Genomic DNA, 13,254 nt, shown 5'->3' on the forward strand with positions numbered 1-13,254 from the left:
AAAAGCCGAGTCTGCTCTGATTGGTCCGGATCTTGTGTATCTTGGCATCTCTGCAATGTCATTCCAGCTGAGGAATAACATATATGTGCCAGAAGTTAGCATGTAGCTTCACGTAGCAGGGTAGGCTAGGTAATATAAACACTTGCATGCCTGGTGCAGATGTCCATGTCACAAGCTGACGTCAGCTTGTCTCGAAAGTAGGATAAAACATTGGAAACAGTATTCAAAACGGTGTGAAACCTGAGCTTTTTGCTCACAGAGTTTACTTTTACTCATGTTTACCTTTAAAACTTTGGCCACGTTTGCTATAAACATCCAATATCATCACATCATATACATACTATATATGACAGAACATAAGGAAAAGCATGATAGGTCCCCTTAAAGGCCTACAGACGAATGGCTTTAACTTGTAATAGCACATCCTACAACATGGCATCAGTTACATCCCTGTTTGTCTCCCATTCTCAGGATGACTGCCTAGTAAAGGTCTGGTACAGCACCAGTAAGTGGAGGTCGGGAGTTTCCAGACTCTTCACACCTCCAGAACCCAGTGTCAGTTTCCAGGGAGAGCTGGCCTTTTCCTTTGTCTACCTGGCCCATCCTCGTTCTGTTGCTGGCTTTTCTTGGAGGAAGACCAGCAAATACATGCCACGGTATGAAAGCCGTCAAGGCAACATTTCACAGCCCCCTCTCTGCAGCTGTGTAAATTTATATTCTCAGTTGGTTTGTTTTGATCTAAGCTCACACAGCTTCGAAAAACAAAAGATAACAACTATACAATAATGGCATAACCTGTTTAACTAGGTAGACACTGGGTCACATCTGTTTTTCTGTTTATATAGCTAGACATAGTACAGTATGTTGTGGGCTGAATGGAAATGACAGCACTCTTGTAAATAGGTCAGCCACTATGCAGTACTACAGTCACACACTATACTAAAGCTCCCAGTTCTGCCCTGCTTTGTTACAGCATTGCTAATCTTATGTGACCTGTAATTCTTCTATGACTGAAAGTATAAGTATGTGACACAATTCAGTGCAGACTGTGCATCAAGGAGTATAAATTTGGAAATGACTATGAGGAGATTATTGTTACTCTACAGTGTAATGTTCAGGCAAAATTTTCACTAAGCTTATTAGCTGTCATAAATTCGGCTTTATGAAGTATTACAGTTGTCATCCTGGTTGGGCTGATATCAAGCAAGCCTGTCAAAAATAAAACAATGTCTCTTATGTTACCTTTGGCAACCTGCATTGTTTGTATATTCCAGTTGTCCTAAAAATTGTCCTTTCAGATAAACTGGTGTAGGGCCGCGACTGACAATTATATGTGTTACCGATTGATTTGTAGAAAAGTGGTGACTTTCGGGTAAGATCAGCTTAGGTTTTGTTTGATATCTATTGTCCGGGAAAAATGTTGTTGCACATTTACGACCCATATCTGTTAGCTTGTGACTTGTCTTTCACACTGGAGCCTGTTCAAAATGTATTACTTAACTGTCAAGTCCAATTCGACTGACTGAATTGTGAGTTAGGTACAGCCCTTATTGAAATATAATGCATGCATTACATAACATGGTTTGGGGCCGCACAAAATGTTTCTGAGGGCAGCCATTGGCCCACGGTCTGCACTTGGAGCAACAATGTCCTGGAGCCCAAAGTTATTTCATCCAATGTCCTGTTTGGTTCAATCAAAATTTCCAAACTCAAAATATTAAATGTACTATAAAAATCTTCAAAAATCGACAAAAATCTTCTCATTTGAGAACCTGGAAATATAATTGTTTTGGACTTTTTGCTTGAAATAGGATTCAAATGATTAATGCATTAAAAAAATGTTTGCCACTTAATTTTCTGTTGATGGAATAATCAATTGGCTAATTGTTGCAGCTCCTAACTGGTGGGACATGTTCTGTAATCAGAAGAGATAAGATTAGGTGGTTTCTTTGTGACCAGTGACATTACTACTCTATTTAATCTTCACTTTTTGACCTTTACATTATCCCTCTATAGGTTTTTCTTCTTGGACCCACTGCTTAATAGTCCTGTCAACATTAGATGATAAAAAATCGTCACTGATTAGTTCAGTGCCCTCCAGACTTCATCGTAAACCATTTCCCATGTTCCTCCTCTCTCCTAACAGAGGTGCAGTGTGTAATGTTCTGCTCACCTGCTGTAAGGACAGTGTGTGTCGGCTCTGGGCAGAGACACTGTTGCCGGGTGACAGCCTCCTATCAGGTTACCATAACAACCATGCTTCTGGTCAGCACAGTGACACACCCAGATGTGCTGGCCCCAGGAAAGACACCTGCAATGGGAAGTCACAAGGAAGAATGACGCAGGAAGTAAGTCACTCTTACTAACCTTTTGCTCAAAATACAATAAATAAACTTTATATTTGTATGACTAGTTAAAACAAATACAGTTTAACGTAGATAGTTCCTTCATAAAGGTTTTAAGCTGTATTCAGTTTCTGTTCAAACAGTTTGAGAGGTTTAGATTCAACTTTATGGTTGTGTTGAAGGCTGAAGTTACAGTGCAATCAAGGTGTATTATATTGCACTGAATGGTGTTTATAATATTTAGTTTACCCTTACTGACAGAGACGTGGCACATTATGACAAGATTTAACTGTAGTAGCTAAAATTACCATAAAACTGAATTAATCTACAGTAATTTAACAACAATGGAAAATCATCACCTTAATGAAGGTCGAATTTATTCCTGGACTGTTGTATTAGACCACATTAGTTATAACAAACTGGCAACTGAGAGTATACACTCATCAGCCAAAGCATTAAAACCACTGACAGGTGCAGTGAGTAACATTGATCTTGTTACAATACTATGTTTGCTGGGAAACATTTGGTCCTGGCAGTAATGTGGATGCCAATGTGGGAATTTGCAGGCTAGGAGGAAGTATTAAGCTCATTGTCACCTTCCTCGGGGAGGACGAGCAGTTATGGTGTGGCATGGTGAGTTGTCCTGCTTGGGGGGTGGGGTCCAGAGCCACGGGGAACTGCCATTGCCATGAGGGGAGAACTTGGTTTGCAGCTATGTTTGTGTGGGTGGTGCGTGTCAAGTGACATCTACATAATTTCCAGGACCCACGGTTTTCCAGCAGAACATTGCAATGTAGCAATGTTGTTCACTCGCCAGTCGTTTTAATGTTCTGGCTTATAGGTATTTATATATCTAGAAAAATTAGAACTAGAATCTAGTTAAATTTATCCAAGAAGAGAGCAAGGATTCAATAATTAGAACCCAGATCACATAAACAAGTTTAATTTAATAGATACATACCAATATATACATATATATATGTTTATCTATATATATACATATATATAAAAACAATAATGGTGTCAAATATGTGTAATAATACGTAAAGGTATTATCAGTTTGTAGATATACATATATGCACATGGTTAGGTGAAACTTGCTAAATGTTAACGAGGTAAATAACTTTGGTCAAAGAAGTGCTTTCTTTAGCCAACAAAACTCTTTTTGTTCAGAGTGGAAAAACAGTATTTCTAAATCTGCATCACAGTGAGAACATTATCCATTTTGGTTAAAATATGCAAAAAGAATCACCATAGCGGGGAAATAATTGGCACAAATGTTATGATCGCTGGTTTGGCCCATATGGCCCTGACGTAGAAGCCAGACTACTGTATTTTCACCACTGCTAATTTAGGACACTGGGGTGCTGCAGAGATGAGGGAACAAGAGCAAAGGCAGACTGAGAAAGAAAAAAACAGAGGCTTAGTGGACTTAAAAGGAAAAATTAATTGGCTATCAGACATGAAGGTAGTTTTTGAAGCTTTGTTGGGCTTAAGAGGAGCATCAGTGAACAATATTGGCCTCCTTTCTGTAATCTTTGCAACACATCCAAATGATAACTTTGACTTTTGATGGCTATTTTTCTGTTTTATTTAGCTGCTACAAACTCATATCCTAAATGATGGTGTCTCCTGCTTTGAGTGACTTGCGCTGACAGCTGAGCTCGGCCTCAAACATAATACTTAACATCCATTTTGATATGGACATTTAAATCGTTATGGGTCTCACTGGCACTTACAGAGCTCAGGGCACATTAGATTACGGGAAAAATAGGTATGCAAATTTCTCCACTGTGCCTTGAGGAGAGTCTGTAAGAGTACATGTGTGGAATTATTCATTAGAAATAACAGACTGAGCTGGATGAACCAGGCAGTAGTCTCCAAAGTCCTCCAAAACTGAATGGATACTGAGAGAGCTCCATTTTAAGTCCATTTTAATATGATGCCTTAGGGTGGGATGAACCCTACAAGATTTCTTGCAAAATCAATGAAATGATTAAGCCCAAAGTTTCTTGATAAGGAGGCTGTTTGAGAACCTCCAGTGGAGTCAAAGATAAGGGATTTTCACCACAATCTCATTTTTCTACATAGATATTAAACCATTCAAAATGATGTGTATCTGCTTTGCGCTCATCTGTGTTGCACATGCATACTCAGATGTTTAGTTTACACACATATCTTATCAATATTTGACAAAGACCCTCTTTGCAGGGTGTAACAGGGTATGAGTGCATAAATCTCAATAACACTTAGAGAAACTGCAGCCTTACAGCTTTATTACATTACTCATTCTGGGACAGAGAAGCAGCATAAAATCAGGGAAATTTGAATCCATTATTATGTTAAATAATCTCCATGAACCTTAAGATGCTCTTTCTTTCAAATTTTTGGCTGTAATTCATAAAATATGAGGCTGCTGTTTCAGATTAATACCTTATGAAAACCAGAGTTTTCCACACATAGACTTTTTTTTTAAACAAGATTTTGATGTCTTATTATGAAAGTATTTAAATATTTTGCACTTTATAGTATCTTTATGGAAATGTATACAGTCTAGATCTACTCATCTTCTATTCCCTAACATTAATCGAATTTCATTATTTTATGAGATTAAATGTATATTGCCATACCTTTTGTACAGTAGAATTATAATCACTGTTGCCTTTATTGTTGATGTTTTGGAGTGGGCCTGTTGAATTGTTTGCCCATCAGCATGTTTACTTAAAAGGCACACCAGATGGCAATCAAGCACAGAGCAAATCAGGTGAAGCAACATGCGAAACGTGTGGTTCATTCCTTTTTCTAAATTTAAGCTGTAATTTAAAAAATATGCATATTCTTGTGTGCACTTGAATTTTGATTTCCTTTTTGTTTGTGGCTGCAAAATTGTATTTGTCAAGCTATCTTAGCATGTTTTATTGTTATTGTGTTACATGTCTAAGAGATCAGTGCCATCCAGCATTTTTAGATGAACCAGTGGACAATACGCCCTCCACCACTCCTGTACCAATTCATTCTGCTACCAGTCCGTTCATCTGTCGTATGTGGTGGTTGGTTCAGATTTAGGGGATACCCATGTCAACATAGAAACAGTCTGCACCGACTCGCAATTTGCAGCAGTAGTTCTGATGTCTGGTCTATTTTCTCTGTGAACCATGTGCGACTCTGGCAAGAAAACACTGGCAATATGTTGATAATATAATGAGGACAGAAATCTGTCCATGAACTATATTGATCAGACATCTCTGGTGTCACTGGTATTTATGATGGTGTTTTATAAAGACATAGTCTACTTATTCCAAAAAATGTTTAAACAGAGAGCTAGAGAGATAAAAACGAACACACACCCACAACCAGATCAGACAGATGATTAAGTTTAGCTCCATGTATGCTTAGAAAAGAGCATAATTATGTCATGTTTATTCATGTCAGGCCCGTGGGAAACACTGTAAGCAAACACGCTTAAGTGCAGAACCATAGATCTTTACATGTCACTGCAAAAAAACATAAAAAATCCAAATTACATAACATTAGTACCAAATTATGTTCAATTTAATTTCAATTCCCTTTACACGCCTCTCTTGCTCAGCCATTCCTGCATGCTGTCCGCTTTGCTCTGGATCTTTTTCAGACAAATTGGGCTGTTAACTTAAATGTCGTTATAGCGTCTATGACGTTAAATTAAATCTCATCCCAAAGAGAAACACCTGTTCACCAAAACAGAGCAGCTCATATCAAGCTGGGAGGAGAGCAGGGGAGCTCTGTTTGTTCACACAAGTCGATTCATTAACATCAGCATCCAGAAGCAGGTTTAACCTGCAGCGTAATGTCAGCCTGAAAGGGGAAAACAAGGTAATACAGAATGTCTTTTAACTTCTTCCTTTGCCACCCAGTAAACACACTTGTTTTTCAAGTTATAGAAGAAAATCTAGATTGCTTGAGATTCATGCAAGAACTCATTGTCTCTGTGGCGTCTATATGCATTAGTAAGCTACCTCTGTACCCACAGTTTATCCCATTTTTATTGTCAGAACCTCCACATGTAAGAGCAGCACCTTACATTCTGTTACTAAATGATCTAACTGGAACAATTTATATTTTCCTCACAGACAAATTTTCAAGAACCATGGCACGGCTCCTTGTATCGGGATGTGCCCCAGCCCTCTCTGACAGGCTGCCTGCCTCACCATCAGAGCCAACACTACAACCACAAGAGGAGCAGCAGCAGCATGCCCCGTGCCAACGCTCTCTGCCATTTCCACATTGCCGCCAGCATTAATCCTGCCACAGGTTCGACTTAACACACTTGTTTCTCTGACTAGTTGAAATCTTGTTAATCCATCATCTTACACCAAACACATTTTTCAAACTTTTTCAAAATTTTGTGAATCATTTCAAGACGGTACAAAGTAGGGCTGCAGCTAGTTTCATTGTCAATTGATCTGCTGATTATTTTCTATATTAATCGAATAGTTGTCTGGTCTATAAAATGTTAAATCAGTGTCTCAGAGAGCCCAAGCTCAGATGTCCTCAAATATATTTTTTTGTCCACAACACAAAGATATTCCATTTAATGTCACAGAGGAGTAAAGAAACCAGAAAATATTCACATGTAAGAAGCTAAATTTTTACTTTATTCCTCTTCAAAAATTTACTCAAACTGATCAATCGATAATCAAACTTGTTGGAGATTAATTTTATAGTTTACAATTTATCAATTTATATTCTTGAACAAAGTATTTCTTAAAGAGGAGTATAGAATGTATGATACCTACAGTGTCGCAAATATTAATTATCCCTAAACCATAGACATGGCACAGATAGCTCTGCTTGAATGAAGTCAGATGGAGGTTAAAGGGCTTCAACTCACTGTGTCTTATGGCCAAAAATGGTGTAAACTATGTAGACTGCCTGAGATTGTTTTTTTTTAACATCCCAATGAGCTCAGACCAAAAGGGAAGGTGTTTTTATTTTGTCCCTCTAAGTGTTTTGTGAGGCAGTTTAATTTGACCTGAATCAGGGCAAAATCTTGTAGACTCTTACAACCTCAAGGCTGAGAAATCCTGAAGAATGGAATTTGCATGCTTGAATTATATTTCAGCATACTTCAAACCATACTCATATTCATAAAAATTGAATGTGCTCCAGCAGATGTCTTTTTGTCCTGCATGGCCCCTAATTTAATGCAATGTAAATTTCTGTTATTCTTAGCCTTCTTTTTCTAAATGTCGTGACCTCTTTATCACAGACATTCCTCTGCTGCCCTCTATCTCCTCCCTGAGTGCTGCAGATGATGAGGAACCTGGAGGTCCTTTTACTGTCCACTGGCTCAACAACAAAGAGCTTCATTTCACTTTAGCAATGGAAGTCTTTCTTCAGCAGCTCCGAGGCAGCCTCGAGCAACAGAACGAAGGTACAGAGAATCATTTGGAATTAACACTTTATGGGAGGGGCTGTGTGCATATAAAGCTGTCACCTTTTTACATTGTGTGCTTTAAGCTTTGTCTTCCATACTGATTTTAGAAAATACATTTGGGCACTGTGTTTTGTTTTCTCCTCCAGAGCCTGAAGATGAAGACTATGATGAGGAGGATCATAGTAGTAGGCCAAGTGACTCCCAAGGACCAGAGGCTGCTGAGCTTCCTCTGGCAGCAGTCAAGCACCAGGTGGATGTGCTGTTAGAGGAGTGGAATAAAGGGGCAGACATGTTGTTCAGTATCCACCCCATGGACGGCTCTCTGTTAGTCTGGCATGTTGACTGGTTAGATGAATATCAGCCAGGCATGTTCAGACAAACTCAGGTACGTTCACTGTTACTGTGATGAATATTTAACAATGAATATTGTTTTTTATGTTGTATTAGCAAACCTTAAAGGTCCAGTGTGTAGGATTTAGGGGATATATTGGCAGAAATGGGATATAGTATAATAAGTATGTTTTCTTTAGTGTATAATCACCTGAAAATAAGACATGTCTTGGTTGTCAACAAGCCTTTTATATCCACATAGGGAGCGCATTCTCATCCACAGTCCACCACGTTGTTTGCCAAGTTTCTACAGTACCCCAGAGCTGACAAAACAAGCATTGGCTGTAGATTGTTTTTTGCGTCAGCCACCGTAGTAAGCAGCCTCTCAAAACACTGATTTTTAACATGAAACTGCTTTATTCAATGTTTTTACCCATCTAAATCACCTGTCACTTTGTGTCAGAGAGGAGGAGTCCTCTTTGGGTAATTGGCCTCCTGGTAAAAACCTCCTGAATGTCTGCATTTTAAATCATCAGAGAAAAATGGTGAATGGTGAATGGTTTTCTGTACTATGTGGTTGCAATCTGTGATCCGTGCCGCTAGATGCTACTAAATCCTATTATCCTATCCTACTATTCCTTTAACCCTTCATCTTTTATCAGTCTAAAGATAAAGAATAACAGATCAGATAAAGAAGTACAGAGACACAGAACTATTATGGTGTGAAACTAAAGTAAAGCAAACGTTAATTATATTTTTACTTTATAATTCAAGTTTTCCTTTGGTCACTCTTTCAAACGACTTGTTTGTATTCACAATTTCAAGAAGCGCTTCCTGGGGAAAGAATTAATTTATCTTCTCAATAAGGTTGTGAATCATTTTGACAGCTGTGATTGTCTAGCTCATATTTCAGTTGCTTCTCATCCAGCCGTTCAGACAATTATATTCTAATTATGTGTGACTTCATATCATATTCAGAAGTCCCTTGATGCATTTTTATTAGCGGGGAAGTAATGAGAGCCTTGTGACATGGCAGTTAGTCAGTCATGCAAGGCAGCTGAAACAATCCTAAGTTTCACTGACATTCAGGTTGATTAGGCTTGACTGCTCTAATTAGATAAAACAGACAGGATCCAGACAATATTATCTACACTGTGTTGTTGAACATCTTTTTTTTTTTTTTACATATATGAAGGGCCAATTTAGGAAGGTTGTATCCCTCGAGTCTCCATTGCTGTCTAATTTCAGAAAGTCAGTTGTCACTCAACTTCTGAAAGAAGATTTTCCGCACTTTGATTTAAGCTAACCCTTTTTAAAAAAAAATGAAGTCCTATTTTCAGTGCCATCTGTGTCATTACCACATTCACATGGGAACTTAAGCTTTTTCATAATGTATGCTTAGTTCAAGCTAAAATAGAATTAGTTGATTGACTGGGTCCTTTTTATCACTAACTCAGAGCTGCAAGTTTGAGTTGCTCTCAATTTCATTGCTTTGATGTCTCTCTTTCTCTCTCAGGTGTCGTTTGTGTCCCGTATCCCTGTAGCGTTCCCTACAGGTGATGCAATCTCCCTGAGCCACAGTGTGGTTATGTATGCCTGCAACAAGAATGTGGATCTTGCAATCCAGCATGGCAGACAACGACCGCCTGGGAGCACATTGTCTCAAACCAAATCTGCTCTAATAAGCTACGGAGGTCAAGGAAAAGCTGCACCCAGCAGTAGTCTTCGACTGAGCATTTTCACCCCCAACGTTCTTATGATCTCCAAACATGCTGATGGCTCCCTCAACCAGTGGGCAGTCAGCTTCGCAGAGGACTCTGCTTTCTCCACTGTGCTCAGTGTCTCTCACAAGTCACGGTACTGTGGACACCGCTTCCACCTCAATGACCTGGCCTGTCACTCATTACTCCCTCTCCTCCTCACCACCTCACACCACAACGCCCTGAGGACGCCTGAGGCAGACAGCATCCTGGCTCCTCCAGACGCCTACACCTCTGGTTTCTCTCAGACAACGTCTGTGCCCCGAGGGTCACGGTCCAGCCGGGCATCCCTTGGTGTGGTTTCCCAGGATCCCAACGCGATCTACAGTGAGCTGATTTTATGGAGAGTTGACCCTGTCGGCCCGCTGTCTTTGTCAGGAGGAGTCTCCGAGCTAGCTCGGATTAATTCTCTCCATGCATCAGCATTTGCTAATATAGCCTGGCTTCCCACGCTCATTCCCAGCAGCTGTTTAGGTGAGAAAATACTTTTTATTTTTTGAGGATTGCTAAAACAACAGAGAATATTTAGCAATCAGCCATTTCAGTTAGCACAGTGATTTTGGTTAAGTAATATAAAGGAAATGGTCTTATATTGAATAACTGTGACCGAATGAAGAATAAGTTTTTAGCACAGTCCCTTTTTTACTAATTTTGACTCTTAGCACGCATTTGTGATATTTTTCATGTTTGCTTGTGAAATGTACTATACTGCAGTGTTCTGTTTATTTGTGTTGTCATTTTTTAATGTTTATTTAAAAAGAAACAAGTTTAATAATGGATATCTTTTTTTTTTCTTCCTCCCCTTCCCCTTGAAGGTGTGTATTGCAACTCTCCCAGCGCCTGCTTTGTGGCAAGTGACGGCCACTCTCTCAGGCTGTATCAGGCTGTTATTGAAGCTAAGAAACTCCTGAGTGAGCTCTCCAATCCTGAGATATCAGTAAGTTATCAAACTCCGACAAACTCTGCAGGGTATAGTCAGCATTGCAATGACAATTTTTATGCACAAAAACAATAACACATCACTGTTCCCCTTGGACCCTTTTAAGAATCAGTGAGACAGTAATATCTTGTTAATTTGCAATCTTACCACTTTGTTAGTGGCTTGGGATGACTTGGTAGAAAAGTTACACAAGATTACAATTTAATAGCGTGAGTAATGTGATGAAAAGTAGTGATCCTAACCTAATACAGCAGAGTTGACTCCAGCAAGAAGTAACAGTTGATATTTGGTTTCTATCATGTGTAAATTTGCAGGGAAAGTAAATGTTTTTGTAATAATATTCTTGCATTGCATTTGAACAGCTCTGTATATTCTTTAGCGCTGATAACAACTATATTTTTCTCTTTTTTTGACGCACAACTTGTACACTAATTGTATGTTTTGACTGTGCATGATTAATGTGAACATTTTGACTTCTCTTTAGAAATTTGTTGGCGAGGTGTTCAACATTATCAGTCAGCAATCAACAGCAAAACCAGGCTGTATTATAGAGCTGGATGCCATCACTGACTTTGTAAGTATACATAAAGACAAGTGGAGTGCGTTTAATCAAATTTCCCATCCCTTCTCTCTCTGATCATTTTCAGTAGAGAGCGACTTAAAACATCCTGGATGAAAAGGATACTAAAACAAACGTCTCCCTTGAAATAAGGGCTATATAATCTGTAATAGATTTAAAAGCCATTCTGGACCACTGGTAGCATGAAACACTTGCAGTAGATTTCTGAGTCTCTGTGAAAGGTCAACCATGATAAAATAAAAACAGGTGCAGAGCAAAATTTCTTTCATCCCTTCAGGTGCTTTTTGCTTGTGCAGTGTGCGTGTGTGTGTGTGCGCACGCGCAAGTGAGTGTGTAACATTAACACAACTTGTGTCTATGTCAGTGCGTCTGTATGGGCTTCACAGTGGATGAAGCATTTTGTTCAGTGTCTGTATCTGAGGCAGCTTGATAATAGCTGCTGTTATTCTCCACAGCAGGGGAAGGAGACCCAACTCCTGCATGTTTTTGAGGAGGATCTGATCCTCGGCAGGGAGCGAACAGAGAGCACACAGGAAATTTGTGATTCTCCTCACACTGGTATTGTTAAAAAAAAATTCTAACTACTTTGAAATGTTGATTTTTGTCAGGTTTTATATCAAACATTTGCACCACCCTTTAACACATTAGTAGAGGCAGTGTTGATTATTATTCTCTGTGTGTCTGTTTTTCCTTGCAGCCTCAAGCGAGGCGGCGTTCTCAGCAAGGTTTTTCCTTGTGGTGGTTGAATTGACCCCGACAGGTCGCTCACTCCTCCACATGTGGCATCTCCATCTTGCTGCTCGACCCATCACCATGGGTGGGTATAAAATAAGACTTAAGGACGTGGGAATGTTTTGTGTCACATTCAAATAAATAAAGATTAAAAGAAAGTTTTTCCCCAAGAGCTAGAAGCCTGGCACTTTTTTATGCCCATTAGTGAGCCATAACTCACCAATGTAAGTTCTGAATTTGGTTGTTTTGTAGAATTTGTAATTGTCTTGAAAAACATAAGAAATACATACATTTACTGACTCTTCAAATGCAAGTGATGACTCTAATGCAGCATCTGTCATCTAGTAATATACAGAAACAAATAATTTGGGAGGGTTTTGACCTTAGCTTTTCTAAATAATATTTCCTTCCTCCTGTTTGTGTCACCACAGAAGAAACCACACCAGAGAAGGATGCCACCACATCAGCTTCTCCTCTGAACAGCTCCACATTTAGCTTTGACACGTTCACTTCTCCAGTGACTCAGAAGAGTAAACCCTGCACTTCCAATCTGCAGAGTGCCTGCCGCCTCAGCCTCACAACACACAGGCTGTACAGCCAAGAAATGGCTCTGCCAGAAGGGGTGGAGGCCATCAGTGTTACACCTTCCGCAGGTGAGGGACAGTGAGGACACACGCACACATACAAATGACAAAAGTCTTTGAGCTGCCTCTGCTAGCGATTGCAGTTTAAGGTACATAGTCCATGAGCACACCATAAGGGATTTCAAGTATTTAAGGCAACATTGAGAGTAGTAGCAGCACTGTTATTACATTTCTTTTAGCATTTAAAGAATGTTGTGATAATTGAACCAAAACAGGGTGTGAGAATGCTGAGCACTGAAAAAGAAATCTAGTGGCCAATGATCTATTTACTGACGCCAGTATTGACTAACCCAGTGCACATTTTATGTTGCCATGGGAACTTCATTTCTAAAGAAATGGTTCTTCAGTGAACATGAAATGACTGAAAGCATTGATTAAAGTAACCTTTTCAGGAACCTATAGCCATTTCTCTATGGACCAAGAAAAAGCAACTCCTATTATTGCAGGAATGAAAAATAGAAATGAACAAACACAGAAATATTTTTTTCAAGGATTTACGTTGTCAGT

The 13,254-nt window shown here is 39.3% G+C and overlaps 1 protein-coding gene across 2 annotated transcripts in view; it reads left to right on the plus strand.

The window, feature by feature from the left end:
* The window catches only part of dmxl1 (Dmx like 1), a 74,031-nt gene that overhangs the window by 13,717 nt on the left and 47,060 nt on the right, over positions 1 to 13,254 (plus strand). For both annotated transcript variants that reach the window (XM_042487891.2, XM_042487893.2), the window contains exons 8-18: positions 472 to 656; positions 2,147 to 2,348; positions 6,455 to 6,635; positions 7,594 to 7,758; positions 7,908 to 8,146; positions 9,608 to 10,325; positions 10,667 to 10,788; positions 11,276 to 11,365; positions 11,827 to 11,929; positions 12,069 to 12,188; positions 12,535 to 12,756. In XM_042487891.2, coding sequence (XP_042343825.2) covers positions 472 to 656; positions 2,147 to 2,348; positions 6,455 to 6,635; positions 7,594 to 7,758; positions 7,908 to 8,146; positions 9,608 to 10,325; positions 10,667 to 10,788; positions 11,276 to 11,365; positions 11,827 to 11,929; positions 12,069 to 12,188; positions 12,535 to 12,756 — 2,347 coding nt within the window. The remainder of the gene's footprint in view (positions 1 to 471; positions 657 to 2,146; positions 2,349 to 6,454; positions 6,636 to 7,593; positions 7,759 to 7,907; positions 8,147 to 9,607; positions 10,326 to 10,666; positions 10,789 to 11,275; positions 11,366 to 11,826; positions 11,930 to 12,068; positions 12,189 to 12,534; positions 12,757 to 13,254) is intronic.

The sequence above is a fragment of the Plectropomus leopardus genome, chromosome 4 (genome assembly GCF_026936395.1).
Source record: "Plectropomus leopardus strain MGB_pleo_1.0 chromosome 4, ASM2693639v1, whole genome shotgun sequence".
Classification (NCBI taxonomy): domain Eukaryota; kingdom Metazoa; phylum Chordata; class Actinopteri; order Perciformes; family Serranidae; genus Plectropomus; species Plectropomus leopardus.